Source organism: Sardina pilchardus, chromosome 4, assembly GCF_963854185.1.
Source record: "Sardina pilchardus chromosome 4, fSarPil1.1, whole genome shotgun sequence".
Taxonomy (NCBI): domain Eukaryota; kingdom Metazoa; phylum Chordata; class Actinopteri; order Clupeiformes; family Clupeidae; genus Sardina; species Sardina pilchardus.
In genome coordinates this window covers 33444407-33466917 of record NC_084997.1, presented here as the reverse complement: position 1 = coordinate 33466917, position 22511 = coordinate 33444407, and the positions used below count along the sequence as shown (strand labels likewise).

Genomic DNA, 22511 nt, shown 5'->3' with positions numbered 1-22511 from the left:
GTGAATATGCCATGAAATTAGTTCTATTATTTGTACACTACCACCAGCACACCACACTATCACACACTCTAGTGAACCACACCACACTATCACACACTATCACACACTCTAGTGAACCACCAGCACATCACACTATCACACACTCTAGTGAACCACCAGCACACCACACTATCACACACCCTAGTGAACCACCAGCACACTATCACACACTCTAGTGAACCACCAGCATACCACACTATCACACACTCTAGTGAACCACCAACACACTATCACACACTCTAGGGAACCACCAACACCACACTCTTAGCCCCTTTCCACCGACAGAGAACCGGCTCCGTTCCCGAACCAACATTTGAACCGTTCATTCCACCAAACAAAAGCCGCTTCGGAACGTGGCACCTTGGTTCGGAAGTTGAAACAAAAAATAGTTGTTTTTTCCTGCGAACCGGAGTGGGTGTGTCATTGCGTCTTTCAGAGGGAAGAAGGCTAAAAGCAAGAGTTTTCCGTCCATATCAACTGTTGCCATGAGTAAACAAAACGATTCAACTAGCATTACACAGACGTTGACTAGCATTTTAAACAGCTAGTTTCTGCCGTTTTTATGGGACAACTGGTCATATCACTCTCCCGCATATGCATCTCCTTAACTTTTGTTTTTGCATGCAACACCCATTGTTGATGACGCATCCTTGGTTCGGTTCAGAATTGGTGGAAATGGGCTGGTTCACTAGATAGCACCCCGGTTCAAAGACTTTCGAACGGCACCAGCTCAACACCAGGTTCGCTTTCGGTGGAAAACCGCCTAGAGAGGGAAGCTGGAGAAAACTGTAGCCTATATCAGTACCCACTACATGTGTGTGATCATGTGAGTTAATAAATCAGTAACCACTACGTGATCATGTGAGTTAATAGATCACTCACTACATGTATGTGATCATGTGTGTTAATAAATCACCCACTACATGCATGCGAGTATGTGAGTAAATCATTAGGCTACCCAGTAACCACTACATGTAGCCTATATGTGATGATGTGAGTTAATAAATCAGTAACCACTACATGTAGCCTATATGTGATGATGTGAGTTAATAAATCAACCTACCCTGTATGTGATCATGTGAGTTAATAAATCACCCACTACATGTAGGCTATGCGATCATGTGAGTTAATAAATCCGTAACAGTGGGTAGGCCTACTGATTTATTAACTCGCATGATGTATGTGATCATGTGAGTTAATAAATCACCCACTACATGTATGTGATCATGTAAGTTGATAAATCAGTAACCACATGTACTGTATGTGATCATGTGATTTGTTATATTGATTGTTTTTCACAGCCATTTCATCTTTGAGTACGTTTTCTAAGATGCAGCACTGTGTGAGACCACCGGAGCTGAGAAGTGAGTGTGTGTTCTGTGTGTATTCTGTGTGTGTTCTCTTTCTTTCTCTCTCTCTCTCTCTCTCTCTGTCTGTGTGTGTTCTCTGTGTGTATTCTCTCTTTCTCTCTCTCTGTGGGTGTGTGTGTGTGTGTGTGAGATCTGATATTGGAGTGACAGTGACGGCAGAGAACACAGTGAACATATACACATAGAGACACATAAAACACACACACAAGCAGACACACACACACACACACACACACACTCATAGACAGAGAAGCACTCATTCACTAAAGCAAGTGCACACATGCACACACTCATTTACATACATAAAAGTTGCAGTAAGGGATGGAGTAGGCGATGGAAACAAAAGCGTGATTGATATTTGCAGAGAGAACATGCAAGACTGAGCGGCGGTCATATTGTGTATCGCTTTGCGGTACATCTAGTTATTTTTTGAGTGCTCTCATATTTTATTTTGTTTGGGTTTCATTTAGTTTAAAATATAATATATTAAGATTAGATATTAAATAGAATATAAATAGAATAAATATATAGACATACATAGAATAAATATAAAATAGTATGGATATAACTATAATAAATAGAACATTAGAACAGAACATATTGGCAAAATAGACACAACCTAATATCTCTTTTAATACTGATATTGAGATAACTTGCACTGAATTGAATGACATTGAACTGTGAAAATAAATTACATATTTTTTTTATTATAAACTTGTGTGTAAACGAGTGTGTGTGTTGTCTTTTGGGGTGAGTACTAGAATCTGGTCTAGAAAAAAACCTACACCAATCTTCACTGAACTTAGATATTAGACTAGACTGTCCCTGCATAAGTATAGCCATTACCCTGTCGTGCAGGTTACGTTTGTCTTTTGTTTATTACAAGACGGGGATACTTTATATTCACAGGTAATGATCGCAGTCTATATTGTGCCTCTTAAATCAGAACTGTAGTGAAAACAGTGTGGCAACCCTGGCTCTCAGTCACCGCGCACCGCTCTAATTCATCCTAAAGGTGTTCATGACTGTTGTGCACCAGTGCACAAAGCAAGGTCCATAAAGGCAAGGATGACAAGAGTTTGGTGTGGATGAAGTTGCCTGGCCTGCAGAAACCTGACCTCAACCCGATAGAACACCTTTTGGATGAATTAGAATGCAGATTGAGAGCCAGTCGCCTCATCCAACACCAGTGTGTGACTTCACAAATGAGCTTCTGAAAGAACGGTCAAAAATGCCCATAAACACACGCCTAAACCTTGTGGAAAGCCTTCCCAGAAGAGCTGAAGCTGTAATAGCTATAGCTAAAGAGTTGAACGACATCATATTAAATCCTAGGGATTAAGAAAAGGATGTGACTGAAGTTCATATGGGGGTCAAGGCAGGTGACCCAATACTTTTGGCAATATAATGTATATCATCAGCTTTATTAGCAGGAGCTATGACTAACATATAGGTAACATAATGCATATAGGTCTATGTATAACATATTAGAGTCTGAGTGCTTTGAATACTGGAGTTATTTAACACAATAAAATAAGTGGTAGGCCAAGAAATCTTTTGTTAATGTCAACATTTAATAATCATCATTTTGCAAAAAAAAAAAAAAAAAACACATTCAATAATGCCATGATATATATGACTTGTCATCATTGTTTATATCGATAAACATTTTGATTTGGTTTGATGTGGACCTTAAGTCTTCAGTGCAAAGAAGTGCTGCCGTAGCCTACTTATCCAGGCACATACAGTATGTGTACGCCACAAAGACTCCTCAGCGCTTTGGTGCCGTTAACTCAGCTCTTCCACAGATTAACACGCAGTGTCCACGTGCCAGATTATGGTCCCATCACCTTCATGACCGGACCGGACACACAGCGGTCATGTGTGATGCTATGACCAAAGATTCTAGAACAGCTCTGTTCTAGAATCTTTGGTTATGACCAAGGATCTTAGAGCGTAGCACCCCAGAATCTTTGGATTATGACCACGCCATTGCTCGCTCATGCAACATTCCGACTGCTGTCATGACAACCACCGATAATGGTCACATGATATGGTCGTGTAATTCATTTTAACACATAGCAAAATATGCCATGATAAGGTCATTGTGTCAGTAGGTATATATATGACAGATCTATGAACTGGTTATGACAGTCTTTATGTGGGAGGATTTAGTGTTACCAACACATATAAGAATAAGCATTTTAAGGAACAAAAAACAACATATAATAATAATAATAATAATAAAAATATCGGTATAGGTTTCTTTCCAGCGTTCACATTGAAAAATCACAACATAAATATGATTAAATAAGACGTAATTTACCTTTACATATGTCTATGGGCCTGGGAACACTGCAAGGACGTGTACATATTTTATAAATAAATAGCATTGAGTTTATCAACAGCAATGATCCCATCTTGGAAACACACATGCGTACGCACACACAAACAGTAGCAGTGTGGTTAGTCAAATAAAATTCCAATCTCAACATTTCGCACGCACGCACGCACGCGCACACACACACACACACACACACACACACACACACACACACACACACACACACACACACACACACACACACACACACACACACACACACACACACACACACACACACACACACACACACACACACACACACACACACACACACACACACACAACAGAGTATAACTACAGATACCTTGATCTTACACGCTCACACACACACACACACTGTGAAAAGTCTACAGACTGAAGTCAAAGGACATGCACGATCTGCGATGTCCATTCATGTGGATAAATTCACACACACCAGGACAGCAGCAGCAGCAGGAGCCGTGGCAACACTGGCAGCGTCCATCCTAAGGGACGGTTCTGAAGCTCCGCCTGCACCGCAGCAAAGTCTGGAGAGATTAAGACTGTTCTGGGGTCAGAGAGCCTATCAATCTGGAGAGATTAAGACTGTTCTGGGGTCAGTCTGGAGAGATTAGGACTGTTCTGGGGTCGGAGAGCCTATCAGTCTGGAGAGATTAAGCCTGTCCTAAGCGTTAGAGTGACTATCAGTCTGAAGTCTGTAGAGATTAGGCCTGTCCTACGGTCAGTCTGTAGAGATTAGCCTGTCCTACGGTCAATCTGTAGAGATTAAGCCTGTCCTACGGTCAGTCTGTAGAGATTAAGCCTGTCCTACAGTCAGTCTGAAGAGATTAGGCCTGTACTACGGTCAGTCTGTAGAGATTAAGCCTGTCCTACGGTAAATCAGTAGAGATTAATACTGTCCTATCGTCAGTCTGTAGAGATTAGGCAAAGACTGTTTTAGAGTTAGTCCGGAGAGATAAATTCTGTTCTAGACTAAGGGGCATTTCAACACCACTCACCTGCACCCCGGCCTAATTAATAGTGATTGATTATTGACTGTTTATAAAGAGCTGACCTGATGCCTTCGGCATCGTAGGCTATGTTGGGTGCCGTGTGTGTGTGTGTGTGTGTGTGTGTGTGTGTGTCCCACTTCATGAGGTCAGAGCATTAACGCTACCTGCCTGTGACACTTGACCCAGGTGTGGGTCCAGCTGTCCGTGAAAATCAGTGAAAATCCAAGACATTCTGCAGTCATCGTTGACACACACACACACACACACAGACACACACACACACACACACACACACACACACACACACACACACACACACACACACACACACACACACACACAAACACATGGGCACAAGTGTAAGAACAGGTCGGGTGTTGCCAACACGCAGTTGTCACCCAGCTCTACTCAAATGAGCAAGTCAAGACAACAGTCCCTCTCAACCAATCACAACAAGCCAGAACAACAGCAGATAACACTCACACCAGTCCCTTAGAACTACAGCAAGAGGCAGAGGGTGGGACTTTGCAGGTGTTCAGGACAGCTAGTGTGTGTGTGTGTGTGGGGTGTGTGTGTGTGTGTGAGAGAGAGAGAGAGTAAGACAGAATAGGTTCAAAAGATTTGCTGTTCAAACAGGATCTTCTCAAAGCCTTGTGGAGCCGTGTGGTAGAAATCACTGAACTGGCAGTCCAAGATGGCACTGTCATCCACTACAAGAGACACAGACAAAAAAAAACAAAACACAAAAAAAGTTCAATTCAACCACAACCAACATCTACATTTCCAAACTATGGGAAACTATGGACACACACACACACACACACACAGCATTTGTCTGCATCAGTCAGATTACACACACACACTAAATGATTTCCCTCGTCAAATGCAACATGAACTTCAACACAACATCGCCCTCATGTGGCAAAAGTGGTAATTGCATCATCTTATATGTGCTGACTCGGATCAGTTTTAAAAAACAATGTTGATATTTTGACATTTGAACTCTGCCCCCAATGAAAGCACACCCTGTTAGCTACAACCGATCAAATCAGATAAAGCTGGGACGTTGTGTACATTGTAAATCAAACCAGAATGTGATAATATACAAATATATCAAATGTTGAAAATGAAAATTTGTACTATTTCATACAAAATATATTATTATTTGAATTTCATGCCAGAAAAAAGTTGGGACAGGGAATGTTTACCACTGTGCTGCTTCACAACTTCATTTAACAAAATTGCAAAAACGTGCAGTGGGATTAAGGGAATACAGCATATTCTGAACACTTGGGATTGGAGTGCTACCTAAGATATCAATCTAAGCAATTCTAGTCTACCAGCGCTACCTAGGCTACATTCATCTAAGCACTTCTAGTTTAGCAGCGCTGCCTAGGCTACATTAGTCTAAGCACTTCCAGTTTACCAGCGCTGCCTAGGCTACATTAGTCTAAGCACTTCTAGTTTAGCAGCGCTGCCTAGGCTACATTAATCTAAGCGCTTCTAATTTAGCAGCGCTGCCTAGGCTACATTAATCAGCGCTGCCTAGGCTACATTAGTCTAAGCACTTCTAGTTTAGCAGCAAACTCCTCCTCAGGGTTCTTAAAGTCATCCAACTCTTCCTAGCGGTCCTAATATGGTGTTTATCTATGGAGCAGCTCAGCCATGCACGTTGCCAACACTCAGATTACCGGTAAGACACCGGTATGTGTGTGTGTGTGTGTGTGTAATCTCGCCATAAACAACTGGGTACACAGTCCCTCAGATGCCAGTAGTGTGTGTGTGTGTGTGTGTGTGTGTCGAGTCTCACCATAAACAACTGGGTACACCGTCCCTCTGATGCCGGTAGCTGGACACTGCATGTCCTTCCCATTGAGGAACAGGTTCAGCTCCACATGGTCATACGTAACACCCTGGAACACACACACACACACACACACACACACACACACACACACACACACACACACACACACACACACACACACACACACACACACACACACACACACACACACACACACACACACACACACACACACACACACACACACACACACACACACACACGTTAAGTTATGTACTGATGAACAAGCCTGGAAGCCAGCTCGATTACACAGTACAGCAGTAGCCTGATAAGCCAGCCAGTACTTAGCCCCGCCCACAACATTTGTCTGGACTTGTTCCATTAGCCCTTTTCACGTGATGTCAGACGAAGCTTTGCTGGGTGTCCTCCGGCATGTCCAGCCGCCAAATACTATAGAAGAAGAAGAAGAAGTATTCATGGGTTTCATCAGGTCCCTTTCCACAGGTGTATACAATCAAGCACCTTGATTATCAATGCAGACTGCATGGTGCTTGATTGTATACACCTGTGGAAAGGGACCTGATGAAACCCATGAATACTTCTTCTTCTTCTGTAGTATTTGGCGGCTGGACATGCCGGATGATACCCAGCAACGCTTTGTCTGACATCACCGTGAAAAGGGCTAATTGAGAAGCCTCTATGAAATCTTGAGAATCGTGCGGACCAATCGAATCGCCTGGGCAGGCTTTATGGTGCTTATTCATTCCCATGACAAGCTTCAGCTGAATTAGTTTACAGCAAAAAGCGTGTAGCTAAAGATGCTACATGATACATCATACATGTTTATGACGCTATCGTGTCAATTGTACGGCTGCGTCAGGCTACCACAGCAGGCTACTGATGGATTCCCACATACAAGCAACTGGGGTCACAGGTTGCTTTAGAGTTCAATGTTGCTTAACAACGCCCCCCCCCCCCCCCCTTTCCCAACACAACACACACACAGACACCACACACACACACCATGACAACTAAGTTGATGCTATAAAATTCTGGAAACATGACAGTTCTTGTTTTTAATAAGGTATCAAAGTGATACAGATTAGTATGCTTCCAGACCTGTTTAGATGCTTGTTTTAATCGGTCATAGTCCATTCTATTCAGACTCACTCACTCTCACTCACCTCACTCACCTCACTCACCTCACTCACCTCACTATCTCTCCCCTCCAGGACTCACAGACCCAGGACTCACACAGACCCACCAACTTGGTGCAAAAGTGTGAAGTGCATAAAGGCTCGCTCACACCCTTTCTGTGCCCTTTGCGTAGGTCGGTATCTATCCAGACTTTACTCAAGGGAATTACCAACAACTTACAGCATTGTGACGTGAAACACCAGGTCACCCAAAGTGAGGCTGGAAGCTTGAAAAAACAACCATTTTTGTTGCCAAATTAAGGATATGTCACAGGAGGTGCTGTCCCACTCCCATTCCTGTTATTAGCATGCTGAACAGCCATCTGCTGGCTGTCAACAAGCACCTGAGGATGAGTCAGTCTTACCAAATTGATTCAGTTGTACCAAAACACAATAAAAACAATGTGTGCAATTCTTAATGTCTGTGGGCGGCTCTCAGAACCTCCTCTGTGTGCCATTTTGCTCAGCTTCTAGTTGTGCACGCCAGCCTACGTGAAGTGGCTGCACAAAAGGATGAGGGAAGTATTTTCGGTGAGCGCACATTTTGGTACAGCCAAAACACTCCTCTTCAGATGCTTGATGAACAGGAAATTGGTTTGTCGACTTGTCGAATATGTTTTGTCTGTTCTGTTTGCTTGATTCACCAGAAAACCTGACAGCATAAAGCGTAGATGGATCCCCATCATAGATCTCTTCGCTCAAACCCTCTGACTGCTGATCTGATACCTTGGGCTGAGATGACCCTGACTAAGAGAGATCATCAGGCTAGAAGGGATGCAAACACTTGACCCTTTGTATTGATGTCAACAGCTGTAGTATTTCTATTGCCTGACACTTATACCATTATGAAGGTTGTCTTGCTCACTTTTCATTTCACCGTTAGTCAAGAACTGCCATTATCATTTCTGCCAGTAAGCTTAGGGAAAATGACAACAATTAAAATGGATAAATCTTGAGATTTTTTAATAATATTATTTACTATTATTTGATTATTACTATTATTATTATTAAATGGTAACAATTTGGGCATCGAAAATCAATCATTTTTAGAATCTTACATCCCACACACACACACACACACACACACACACACACACACACACACACACACACACACACACTCACCACAACATCTCCCTCCTGGGGAAGGCTGTTGGCAGGCAGGCGGTTTTTCTCCTCGTTGTTGTGGTATACGGAGCCGTCGTGCCTCAGGACCAGACTGTGAGTGTCCCGACCCATCGGAACCTGGTTCAGGTTCACCTTCTGAGTGGCCACGCCCACTCCCCACACACCTGTGGACCAGTCACATGTGCATAGAGAGAGTGACAGATAGACAGTGACATTTCTATTACAATAACACACAAAAAAAACAATAATGTTACAATTAAATGTAATCTTTGATTTGAACTTTAGAATCTAGGTTATGTACTATTAGACATAGTGTCTGAAGGACTATGACAGTATACAGAGGAGCTGCATCTGTGGACACAGCAATATTTTTTGTAGAGTGACACTTGGACACATTTCAAGGTGGAAGTTGGCAGGGCAAAGTCCATGCATCGCCTGGCTGATAGATGACACCTACCCGTAGACTGGATCTTAAACTCGAAATAGCTCTTGTTCTGATGGAGAGGGGCGTTGGCTAGGCAACCTCCGGTTCCACATATTCTTCTGCCGCTCTTGACGATGACCACATCCGTTCCTGAAAAAAACGAAAATCCCAAACAGAAGACCATTGGTTGTCTGGCCGTGCCACGCAGCAACATTTGGGTATGTAGTTCACTACAGACAAACTCAACTTGTAAAAGAAACTATGTGTGTTACCTTTAGGGAGCGACATTATAACAAACTAACTCCCCATGTTGCAAAACTCAGCCTAATTGTCTGGCCTCGTACTGACTGATTTGCTCGCGAGCTAATGTAGCTACGTTATCAGTGCACAACTGGCTAGCTGGAGAACATTAGTCACATGACTATTTCCAAACGCATAATTTCGAAATCTGTCGACAGCGATAAAAAAAACCGACACTTATCCTTCGAAGTAATGCCCTTTAAACGCCTCAATCCGTAGTAGATGTGCACCCTTGATCTTTAGTGATTAGCGACAGGGCTCTTGGAGACCGGGTTAGAAGTACGGCTTCGCTTTTGCCGTGGATAACTAATGCTAATGCTAAAACACAACAATCTGAAGCAAGAGAGCTCTTCATATTTCGTGTGAATTTTGTTCCTACCCATTTGATGCGTGTCCAACTGAACTGTTGGCATCTCTTTGAGGGGTACATGTCCCGAACCTCCATCTCCACAACAGCCCAGACAACACGAAAACAGTGACGCCATCTTTTTTTCGTGAATGAATGGCGGAAGTTACATAACAAAAAGTACACTAAAGAATCATTGTTGCCAGAAGAGAGACGCTCAGCTGGAAGCAGCGACCCCTCGCGGTTTGGGGTGGTCTAGATGATGACGTACACAGCCAATGAGAGCGCTGACTCAGATGGGGCGCGCTTCCTGATGGCATGGAAACAAGGGAAGAAAAATCGAGGTCAAAATATTTTTACACGTGACTGTGCAGCTATTGGTTATCAATGTGTCAAGTCCATGACACATGGCTCGGTCATATGCAGAAGAGCTTAAGACTCAAATGTAGGGTACTGCGTCACCTCCATTATAAATGAATTGCATAGTAATGGCAATAATGCAGCTTGTGCAAACTTCAGATTAGGGCAGGCTATATGCAATTCGTCTAATATTCTAGCTGCAGTTTGTCTAACAACTGTTTGCTCTCTCCAGAGCGCAGGGTTCAGTCTGAGGAGGTGAGGCCTTTCGCTTTGCATCAACTAAGTTTGTTGTGCCCCCAGTTAAGCTGCTCAGAGTTTTCACGCCAGAGTGTGAAGTGCATTTAAATTGATCAGCGTCAATAATGACGTACTGTCTGTGGAGAGGCCGTGATCAGAAACCGGGCAAGAATCGAGTGGTGGACAGACTCTCACGTTGTCATGTTTTGCATAGCAACAACTACCCCCCCCCCCCCCCCCCTCCCCCTCCCGTCACATGTGTTGGGGATCAACTGAATTTATGCTTCACTGGAGAAAAACGGGGAATTCTCTGCCAAGTGGAGAGCACCCCGCGAACCATAGACCATCTGCTCAGGACAACTGCTTAGGCTTCGGACAGACGTGTCAACTAAAAAGTATTAGACACATCAACGAAAGTGACGTTTTCAATTTCGGTGGAATGATTCCGCAGACACGAAGAGGTTAATCATTTCACCGCGGGAAAGGCGAAGTCTGCACAGCAACAAGCGCCATGATTGCATTGAGCGCAGTGCGCCCCGGCAGCTGGTGAGTGCTTTTGGTCCAATTGCGTGTTGCTTTCCGTCTGCAAAAATCTGTCATAACCATCCCAAGCACCGCACCAGCAGGACCTGGGCTCTTCACTTGAAATTAGTAACGGTAGACGGTGTCAAATCGTCACGGTTTTCAACGGGATGGTGAACGTGGCATCTTTTTTTTTCGCGTGCCTTCGATTTTTTCCCTCGGATATCACCGCACGAGAGGAAGCGCTGGTGGTCTATTATAAATGAAGCAGCCGGTTCACTTGAGAGCGAACTTAACGGTCCTTATCATTGCGCGCTATATTTAGTTGGAGAAGATGCGGCGGTGTCTTGCTCTTCTTCGGGATCGCGTGACATGTCGTCTCGGAGAATAATGATCCAACACGTACAGCCTTAAAAAAAAAAGTAGGTCGACGGGAGAGAAGCGTTCCTCGCGAAATCACTCTTTTCTAAAATGCGCGTTTCGCAGAGGGAGTCGACGCAGCTTGGCGTTATTTGTGCAACCGACCTCCTACTTATGTTCAATTTCACATATATAGGCTAGTTAAAGTGAACTACCCGTCGTTATCGGGACATTTGGATAAAGAGCAGACGAACAGCAGCACCTGCGCTCCTTGCGTTCACTCATTTTCGCGCGCAAATTAGTTGCGCTTCTGACAGCAGTAGTTACTTGGCATTTACTTGCGGTATGAACCAGCAGGGTAGCGTGCGCGCATCACTACTCTGATGAGCGTGCACTTTTTTATTGACCAGGCGAGTTATGTGTGTTTCTCTCTCACACGTCTTCTTATGTTTTTGGGATTTTTCAGAAAACCATGGAGTTACTGGAGGAGGACCTCACGTGTCCTATATGCTGCTGTCTCTTTGAGGACCCGCGCGTGCTGCCCTGCTCTCATAGCTTTTGCCGAAAATGCCTCGAGGGCATCCTGGACGGTCAGCGAGGTCCCACTTGGCGCCCCCCGTTCAAATGTCCTACCTGCCGCAAAGAAACCTCCCACAACGGCATTGCGAGCTTGCAGGTCAATTACTCCTTGCGGGGAATCGTTGAGAAGTACAACCGAATTCGCGTGCTGCCGAGGATGTCCCTCTGTCGCGAGCATCACGGGCAACCGCTCAACATCTTTTGCGCCACAGATCTGAAACTTATCTGCGGCTTCTGCGCCACTACCGGCGACCACAAGGGACACAAATTCTGCGCTCTGCAGGACGCTTACGAACAGGAGAGGGCTGCCTTCGAGGAGCTCTTCCGCGGGCTCGAGAGCTGGCGCAGCGCCGAGGTGCTCTCGTGCCTGGAGGCGTTGGAGAGCAGCAAGAAGAAGGCGCTGCAGCTCGTGTCCAGAGACGCGGACCGGGTTACCGAGTACCTGGATAAACTCCTCCGCGCGCTGGAGCACAAGCGGAGCGAGATTCTGTCCGACTTCGAGACTCTGAAATTGACAGTGATGCAAACGTACGACCCGGAGATCAGCAAGCTGCGCGCGGTGCTAGAGGAACAGAGGCGCGCGCTCAGCATCGCCGAGTCCTTCAGGTCCCTGTCGGACCCCCTCGCGTTCCTTCAGCAAATGCAGGACTTTCGCGAGACTCTGCGCGTGATCAAAGAGACGCCGCTGCCGTCGCCGCCACGGAACGACGACTACGTCGACGTGGGTCCCCTTGTTCGAAACTTTGACGTGCAGCAATGGGATTCGGTGAGGCTCGGCGATGTAGACACCCTCTGCGCTCCGCACGAGAGCAACGCTCACCGGTCACCCGCCACCACAGCTGCTCCTCGCGTCTCTCCCGCGCTCTGGAGATTCGTCCTGTTCACGTGTGTCGCGTGCCTGTCCGTCGCGGCACTAATTCCGGTGGACTGCCTCGCACACACTACCCCGGAACGAGTGGCCGCCTTGAGTCGAGCTTACCTGCCGGCGCCCGAAGAGGTGTTCCACCTGGCCGCGTGCTGCTGGAGAGAGACGGCGGGACTCTGCTCCTTCCTGGTGGAGTTCTGTCAGAACTGTATCCTAAACCTGATTAACACCAGCGCAGACTTCATCAGCTGATGGGAATGCGTTGACAGCCTGTTCGATTGTAGTTGTTGTCGTTTGTTGTTGTTGCTGCTGCTGCTGCTGTTGCTGCGGTATTTATTGAGCCTTCCAGAACAAGCCTTAACAGTTCAATTTCACCAAATGTGTGAAAAAAATAGTGTTTTCTAAAATCGTTCTAATATGGTGAGTTGAATCATCCGGAGCATATATGACATGTCCTCCCACCGTCACTCAGAATATAATCTGAAACGAAACCTAACCGAAACAAAACTGAATCCGGCCGTTTTTTTCAGTCAATGACAACAGAACCAAACTTCAGTGTAATATGTAATATTTCTATGTCCGTGATGAAGCCTGCCTTTAGCCTTTGCTGCTGGTCCGTTTAAACTCCAACTGCCGGGTAAGGGCATATGTAGGTCAGTGAAGACCTTTGTTTTTTACGCGTTTTACGTGTTTTTTTTTTTTTTTTACTTGTTAATATGTGTTCTGAATGTGTCAGTTTAATGTGTGCTTGTGTTGTTTTAAGAGATCCCTGTGAGTGTGTACACACGCCCCCCCCCCCCCCCCCCACCCGATCTGTCCATAGAAGACTCCCGCTCTGCATGTGCACTAAATCACCCCCCCCCCAATCTCTCTCTCTCTCTCTCACACTCACTCTCTCTCTCTCTCTCTCTCTCCCGGGCACCTCAGTTTATACAAAGCCTTACATTTATGACAAAATAAAATAAGCAGTTTAATAAGTTTTCCCCCTTTTCATTTATCGGTTCATTTGTTTACGTAAGCCTGGATTCCCTCACTGCTCAGTCAGCCGCGCGCTCTGTGCCCATAGTGGGATGTTATAGCCTAAATAACTGACACAATTCAAAAATACAAAACCAAAAGTTGGAAATGAAATTGTAGTATAGAATAATACCGAAATTATTCTAGTTTTGTATATAGATAGATAGATGATGCACAAGAGAGAGAGAGAATGCCGCTCTCTGACATCCCCACGCGCCTCGGTGGTTTCGCCGTGCCTCCCGCGGGCTGGGTGTTGCGTAACAGCTCGAGACGCGTGCAGGCCGAGCAATAGCATCTCAATACACACACGTTTCCTGCCATTTTAGAAGAAGGGGAAAGATTATTTTCGATGCTCTTGGCCAAATTACTCTTCAGCATTTCCAAATACACCACCTATAAATAAACATTGTTTTAACTGCCTCTGTTACACCTCTGACCACTTCCCCGCTTGATATTGGCATGAACTGGCACGTCCGAGAACATTTAGTACATTTTCGTTTAAATATAAATGTACTATAACTGTTTTTAAGCCTGTTTATCTCTGTGAGGACCTGTCAGAATTTGTGTGTGTGTGTGTGTGTGTGTGTGTGTGTGTGTGTGTGTGTGTGTGTGTGTGTGTGTGTGTGTGAAGTGCTGCCTCAGTTCTGCAGTACAGGGACGAGAGTGATGATGATGATGAAGATGCCAGGCATAAGGCTCAACCCCAGGCTCCCGAGTGCCTGTAGCTCCCAAATCCAACTCCTCACATTTCCTTTCGCCACACACACACACACACACACACACACACACACACACACACACACACACACACACACACACACACACACACACACACACACACACACACACACACACACACACACACACACACCTTCGCACCCCGTCTCCAATTATGCCGATCCGGGGAAGCCCTTCCTCGTCTCACCATAAAACTGCACTATACGCCCTGTAATGTCTTTATAAAACCCCGTCACAGGCATTTCATGGTGCCGGGTTAGGACTTTTCTTTTGACTTGCCAAATCAGTGACAGCAGCAGACATAGAGCCTATATCGCCAAGTAAAGGCCCGTGCAGTGCCCACCGTTAGGCCACGTTAAAACAGTGATCCCTTATTCGAAGTCATCTCCTGTGTATTTATTATTTCCCCAAACGGCATAGTGACAGAAATCCCAGGATCACTTCAGAAAATGAGCACGTGTCGTCACAACTGACCGTGGCTCCCTGCACACGTCACTGCACGTATATATATAGCTCTCTGTTACCGGGCAAACTCCGGATCAAAGAAAAATTAGTTGAGTTTTTTTTTTTTACCATCCCCCTCTTCAACACAACCTATTTATATAAATAGCGGTTATGCAATTACATCGCAATACATCGAATAAAACAAACTTCATGAAGAAATGTGATCATCCTTGCCGTTTGACGTGCCGCCACAGTGTGGAAGGTGTTTTCTCGAATATGACCTCTTATTGATGCATTGCCAAAGTTATGTATCATATTTTGGATTTGGATGAACTGGACAGTCGAAAATATTATTTTAAATATATTTGTACAGAGTAAGGCTTTGAACGTATAAACAATTGACCCAACAGGGCTGATTTGTGAATTAGGGGACATTTTAAGTTCCGATACACCTCTAGGCTAGTGGTAGTTATGTTACTGCTTCCTTGCCTTTTCTCTCAATCGTGTTTTACTTTTCCTGTTATCTTAATTTTTATGTTATTGTAAGCTCTGTGTGGTAAACGTTATTACTCGGTGTTACTCGCTTATTTCAACTCTGGAAGTTGCGCTGCCTCAGACCCTATACGCCCTGCTCTGATCCAACAACACCAAGCCATTTTAAAATCTTAATAAAAAACAATATTTTGTATTTGACCGATAATTACAAAATTATTCACACCGTTTCTAGAACCACCAGGTTCTCTCTGCGTTATTTTACAGCTGAAATCTAATTATAGGCACCAGTGATAGGCAATCCTACGTGCGTGTGTAAATGTAAAAAATGCTTTTCATTTCAAAGAAAAAAACAGTACTAATCGATCGAAAACTATAGACAATATAAAGAGGAGGAAAAGTCCATGCTTACGACTTTTGAACGCAAGTCCAAAAAAATCTCACCGGACCAGGCTGCTTTGCAAGGGTGGACATTCTGTTTGTTTTGCTGAAGTCTGTAAAATAACAAAATAATGTATAAAATCCATCCTTTTTTATACAAATGTATTAGAGAAAAATGCTGATGACCGATAGTGTGGAGAATGGCTGTAAGAAAGAACCTGTTCTAAATGTAAGATGCGCTTCTCAATCCCCCTTTGAGGCTGTCGCAACAGACAAAACCAGTGGGTTTACGCAGTCCCCAATGCTATTGTTTTGTATATATAGGCTACATATATTATTATTTATTCCAAGGGTCCCGTTTAAAAGTACGATATTCATGGGAAAATCCAGGATGAATAACAGGCTATTTGTCCCTCTGTTGCATGCGGGCTCAGACAAACACTCACACACACACACACACACACACACACACACACACACACACACACACACACAGAGAGATAGAGAGAGAGTCTTTAGCCTTCTCTGCCTTCTTTAATACGCTGCGTATGACAGCGTATTAAAGTGCATGAATTCCAAATATTTATATAGAAAAAAATAATAATGAAGTAGGCCTAGACTATCCCAAATATGTCCAGACAACACGTGCAAAACACAGACGGACACTGACACTGTCAGTGCACTGTGTCATTCAAGGCCTAAGGCTGCCTATCAAAACCACAGGCAACACAGTGAAATAACCTGTATAATTAATTAAAACTATATGTGAAATTATGTCGTTGTTGTGCATCGGATATAGTTTCTGATAAGAGTTGATAAAATGTCGAGAGTGCGTTCAGGATCGCATGTCTGATTCCGAGAATGGAGATCGAACCCAGTTCAGACTTTAGATTCTCTGGACATAAGAATTACACGGAACGTGTAAATTTTACTGTTTGGACCTATAGGGTTGCAGATGCTTTCTGATAAATATCCTTTGCTCCCTATAGCTGTATTGATGTCTAGAGGATATGCATTCTGATTCGGAAAGTGCATATGTGTGGTAAGCGTAGCTCACAATGATTATGAAAGGCAACTTTATTTAAAACAGTCTTTATTTCATTCATATCCCACTGTACAATACCTGACGCGTCTCGTCAGTGCGTTGCGCACCGGACATGTGAACGCTCAGTACCATTACCCTTCCTCACTCACTTCAAATCAATACCTCAGAATGTGAACAAATTAGGCCATGTGTCCATAGATAACCACGGGTGCATATTGGCGTCCGGAGATACATCACACTGTCGGATGAGGTCCATCCGTAAACCATCGCGGGGTAAAGCAGCGTCTGCAGTTGTTTAGAGTGAGGGTCCAGCGCTGCGCTCCAAACCAATAGGTGGATCTCTGGGTGTGATCCCGTCCGTACTGCCGGTCAGTGTTTAGTCGACGTCCTAAATTATCTATGTTCACCATGGAGTTGGCAAGTCTACATTTCCAAACCTCTTGTTTACATCAGAAGTAAATAAGGCCCCTGAAAATGCACACCTTCAACTCAGCGTAACAACACTTTAACATTTTTTTATCAGGAATTTCCAAAGCCTCGGCCTATACATAATATTCAAAGCCATTAAAGGCCCATACATAATATTCAAAGCCATTAGAGGCCTATACATATTTTCACATCTTAAATTACCCGGCCCACGTCTGACTTCAGACACAGAGCCCTGTTTTATTTATTTATTTATGTATCTTTACATCTCAGGGTTTTCGTCCCGTTCTAAACTGGTAACACGCCGGGTAGAAAGGTATCGTCATGGACAATTTACATGGTAAAAATCGGCATGGCAATAAACCATCAAGAGAACTAATTTCTCTATATTTTCGGATAAGAAAGAAACACTTGTTCAATTGGATATAGCCATCACAAGGCACTTGACCTGTCTTTCACAGACTGCAGGCTACCCGGTCGTCCAGCCGACGGGTCTCGAGTAACATTTATTACCGGGGCACACCGGAGCTCGGCTGCGGGTCGGGGCTGGCTCGAGCGGCCAGTTATGAGATCTAAACCCGGGCGACAGCACCAGCGTGCAGTGAAATATACGGCTAGAGAACTCGTGCGCTCCATAAAAAGGGAACAGTGACACGGGAGTTGAAGTTTTCACTTAAGCTTTTTATTTTTGTTTTATTTCAGAATACATGACAATCGAGTAACTGATTCGATGCATTTTAATTGTGTATTTTTAGAAGAAAAATAAAATACTCACAGGTAATTTGGTGTATCCACTTCATACAAGACACACTCCTCAACTCTACATTTCTCACACTATTATTTCAAACACACCAACATACATGCTCTTTACCATTTATCCAGGCACATTAAATAGAAAAAAAAATGTATCACACACACATCATCCACATTTGTACTTTAAACCCCGAGTATACCTCAAACTTGGCTTTTCACAATTCACACTCACTCAAAACACACACACACACACACACACACCATCAAAAAAAGTCTCCCTGCATATTTTACCAGCAGCTTCTCTTCTTGACCCCGTGCATAGGTGTGATGGAGCTGGAGATGGAGGTGACGAGTCTCCGTGGGGTCCCCCTTCCAGTGAGTCATCATCGGGCCTTGGTGACGGGAGTCGCCGTGGGATACGGTCTGCCTTGCTTCAGCAGCACAATCAATATTGGAGGCTTCATCCGTTGAGTAACTCCAATATTTACGTGCTGCTATAGCGAAGCAGCCACACAAGCACAAGCGTGCGCGCACACACACACACACACACACACACACACACACACACACACACACACAAACACACACACACACACAGCTGTTGAACAGTAGTCAGTCAGTGGTTTTACTTTTACTGTACAGCAGTGAGAGCGCGCGTGCGTGCGCGCACACATACACACACACACTTGTGTTGGGGTCCTAAGCATTACTGCTGCAGCAGAGTATGGCCTGCATCTCAGTATAACCACAAACCATTCTGTGCTGCTACGGCATCACTTGGAGAGCATCTCTCTTTTACACACACACACACACACACACACGCACACACACGCACACACACGCACACACACACCATCACCGTCTCTCCTCTCTTTTCTGTTTCTTCAGGGTGAAGGGCAATCCAGGATTCTTCGATCTGAAACAGAGACAGATTGTGCTATGAGTAAACACACACACACACACACAGGAGAGACGACAGACGGGGGAGCCAGGAGCTGCTGCGTGCCGTCAGGTGTGGGCATCACTTCCTGTTTCAACCACCCGGCCAAAATAAAGCCCTCCCACTCCGCAGTAGCACCAATCACCTGGGGCCACCTTGGGACTTCTGTAGGCAAACCCGAGGATCAGAGACTCTCTCCCTCACTCACACACACACACACACACACAGGCATATGAAATGCCAAATCCTGGTTAGCAATCACATGCAGCACAGTGCAGGCTCTAAGACAATTTGACCCATGAACGAGTGTAAGCCCCCAAACACATGACCCCAGGGGCACGTTCCCTCGTTTATCAGTGCCGAGTAATTCTGGGGTATGTTCAAACACAAAATATGGCATAATTCACCCTGTATTAGGATATGTTTTATGATACATTTCATATTTATAAGCATTATAATATATTATACTGCATACTTCATGGCTACATATTGTACGTTTATTAGACGTTCTATAAGAGTTTTGGCATTAAGAGCTGACAGTTAGCCACCTCTCTCAGTCAATTCTCCTCAGCGGCAGAACAGGCAGTGAAGCTGAAGTGACTGCCTTCTGTTTGAGAGCAGATCACTTGTCACGTTTAGTCCGTTTAAGAACAGATCTCTAGCCTGTCACGTTTAGTCCCTGACCAAAGGGATTCCTTTTTCTTATATCTTCTGTTTAGACCAAAGTTGGAAGAAAAAAGTGCATGAACAGACTCACGCATAGACACTTGCATGGACACAAATGCGAAGCGCATAGTGAACCCTCCTGTCACTCAAGCACACAGTGTTTTAATTAGAGAAGTGTTTACTGTAAGTCTGGGGGGGTAACTACTAAACACAGGGATGGTCTGTGTGGATTCTCCTGGATTTTTATCCTGTGTGTGTGTGTGTGTGGAGGGATTATTTATCCAGCCAGTCAGTGTTCAATATACATAATTTGAATGCTCATCTTTTACACACAAACACTCACTCCCCAACAGGAGGAGGCTAGGAACTGGAGTTCTCCTCTGCGAGTCGAGTCAAGTCACAACACGGCCGAAGTGGAAATGATTTAAATCCGATTAACATGAATTCTGGCCTCAAGGCATACACCTGACACCTGCAACAACGCACACACACTCCATTCCACACACACACACACACACACACACACACCTTCATCCAACCACACCTACTCCTGCTCAGGTGAGTGTATCACCAGTCAGTCAGTCACTCGTTCACACAGGAAATCATCATGCCGATCGGGCCATGATTGGTCACAGGGGTGTGCAGTTACGAGGCAGGGCAGTCCTGATTGGCTGACTGTACAGGCTGCGAGGTCTTGCGTTTCTGTGTTGACAGGCCCTGTGTCTTAATAGGCATCATTAAATTACCACTGTTTCTGAGCCATGCCTCAACACACACACACACGATGTCTGTCTGGATTAGCAGGCTAGCGAGTAGTTGCCATGCTTTGTGAAACAGGCATAGCGGAGCCACCACTACTATTCAACATGTAGTCACTGTTTGGATTAAAATGGTGCTTTTGCATGTGTGTTAATAACAGCTGTTACCAGCCATTTAAAACATGCAGTCGGCCATGTGAGAGTCAAAGGGACATTCAGACGGCCATAGTTGTTCGGCCACTACAGCTGACCATCACTTTACAGAAACAGATCTCACACAGTTTCAAGCTGTAATCAGAGCTGAACAGAAGGTGTGTGTGTGTGTGTGTGACTGTGTACGTCTAAATTCAGAGAAAGAACTGTGTTGCACGCATTGTTACTTGAACGGTCACATTTAAATCCGTCTCTCTCACACACACACACACACACACACAGACTCACACCAGTGTCCGTGGACTGGCCTAGATTGGATCACTCACACGAGCAATAAATACTCCTAGAAATCTGTGATCACATCATCATTGTGACACACTTTCTGTGGTCACACAAGAAGACGCACGTTTTTAGAGAGAGAGAGAGAGAGAAAGGAAGAAAAAAAAAAAAAAAAAACTCCCTTTCACTTTCCCAGTGCTTGTGTCAGTGTGAAGCTAATGAGCAATCTTCCCTCCCAAATTAGAGCCAGAATAGCGCTCATTCTGATTCGCGCCGCTGGACTGGGCCACTCCCACTGAGCAGCTCCCTGCGTCCGGCTCCGGCCAACGGTGACCGGTGGTCCTGGTGACCCTGAGCCAGACGAGGCAGGCTGACCCCTGACCCCTGCGAGAGTGACCCGGAGGGGTCGGAGGCCCGGAGGGGTCCCGTCACCACACACACACCGAAGCACTTTCTCCACCTCCGATTAATCACTCGGATTACAAACACACACACACCGTTTTAAACACAATATCACAATATTAAAAAATATGGTGGTAGTGTTCCTATAAGGTGGTGATGAATGATTGCAGTATTAGTGTGTGTGTGTGTGTGTGTGAGCAGTGTGAGTGAGTGAGTGAGTGTGTACAACACAAGAGGTAATTTCTGCTGGGTTGGAGGAGCTTCAACTGCACTGATGTGAAGCTTCTATGAACAGCCATGTATCACTTGCTGACTTTCCTTTTTTTTTTCTCTCTTTTTTTTTGAGGGCTGTGAAACTCCTGCAATTTCCCTGATTGGTGCACCTCACTGAGTAGCACTCAAGTCTTTATTTTATTTTTGATGAATTAAAGTTGCTTATCTTCATCTTGCATCGGCACTACGTGGTGTGTGCAAGTTCCCTTTTGACTTAATCACCCATGGAGCTCTTAGGTTTGGTTCAATTTTTTTTTGTTCAACTAATCTAATAATCAAAACTCCTAAATTTGTATGTTGCTTTAATTAGATTTTTCTTTACTTCATGGTTTTATTTTAGTTTTTTGTTTACTGACCTCCAAGAATGTAAATAGATGTGACAGATCCAGCGTACAGTAGGAGTGTGTGCGTATGCAGGCGTAGGAGGGTGATGTACAGTAGGAGTGTGTGCGTATGCAGGCGTAGTAGGGTGATGTACAGTAGGGCCTCTGGGCAGTTCCGCTCATTTACAGGCATCATCGGTGATAAGAGTAAGGACAGCATGAGTATGTCATGGCATCCTGCCCCACCGACACACACACACACACAGACACACACACACACACCATCCTGCTCCATCGAGACGGACTGACTCCAGAGGCCCACTCTCAACCCAGCTCTCTGGTGTACATCAGGGCCACAGCCCATCTTCCTCTCTCTCTCTCTCTCTCTCACACACACACACACACACACACACACACACACGGCCAGTTCCCGGCTCCTCTTGACTCACTCAGGGGCTTTAAACATCAGCCGTGACCGCACAGGACTGGAGCATGCTCTCTGGCCTCTATCTTTCTATGTCTCTGTGTGTG

General features: G+C 44.8%; 2 protein-coding genes across 3 annotated transcripts; one reads left to right on the top strand and one right to left on the bottom strand.

Moving 5' to 3' along the window:
- Nucleotides 1-2970: 2970 nt before the first annotated feature.
- Nucleotides 2971-10157, bottom strand: spryd7b (SPRY domain containing 7b). Its single transcript, XM_062535099.1, has 5 exons — nt 10001-10157; nt 9355-9471; nt 8895-9061; nt 6577-6679; nt 2971-5476 (listed from the first exon to the last, which is right to left on the bottom strand). The coding sequence occupies exons 1-5, from the start codon at nt 10104-10106 to the stop codon at nt 5379-5381; spliced, it is 591 nt and encodes a 196-aa protein (XP_062391083.1). The 5' UTR covers nt 10107-10157; the 3' UTR covers nt 2971-5378.
- Nucleotides 9363-13680, top strand: trim13 (tripartite motif containing 13). Of its 2 annotated transcripts, none has more exons than XM_062535097.1 (2): nt 9363-9539; nt 11913-13680. In XM_062535097.1, the coding sequence occupies exons 1-2, from the start codon at nt 9456-9458 to the stop codon at nt 13140-13142; spliced, it is 1314 nt and encodes a 437-aa protein (XP_062391081.1). In that variant the 5' UTR covers nt 9363-9455; the 3' UTR covers nt 13143-13680. The 2 variants fall into 2 exon arrangements, with proteins under 2 accessions (XP_062391081.1, XP_062391082.1); XM_062535098.1 differs by lacking the exon at nt 9363-9539 and adding an exon at nt 11068-11110.
- The last annotated feature ends 8831 nt before the right edge of the window (nt 13681-22511 follow it).

Coding starts and splice junctions, on each gene's coding strand:
- trim13 (XM_062535097.1), top strand. CDS start 9,456: ATGACCACATCCGTTCCTGAAAAAAACGAAAATCCCAAACAGAAGACC. Junction 9,540..11,912: donor TGCCACGCAGCAACATTTGG/GTATGTAGTTCA, acceptor GGGATTTTTCAG/AAAACCATGGAGTTACTGGA.
- spryd7b (XM_062535099.1), bottom strand. CDS start 10,106: ATGGCGTCACTGTTTTCGTGTTGTCTGGGCTGTTGTGGAGATGGAGGT. Junction 9,472..10,000: donor GTTGGACACGCATCAAATGG/GTAGGAACAAAA, acceptor CGTTTTTTTCAG/GAACGGATGTGGTCATCGTC. Junction 6,680..8,894: donor CCCAGGAGGGAGATGTTGTG/GTGAGTGTGTGT, acceptor TGTGTGTTCCAG/GGTGTTACGTATGACCATGT.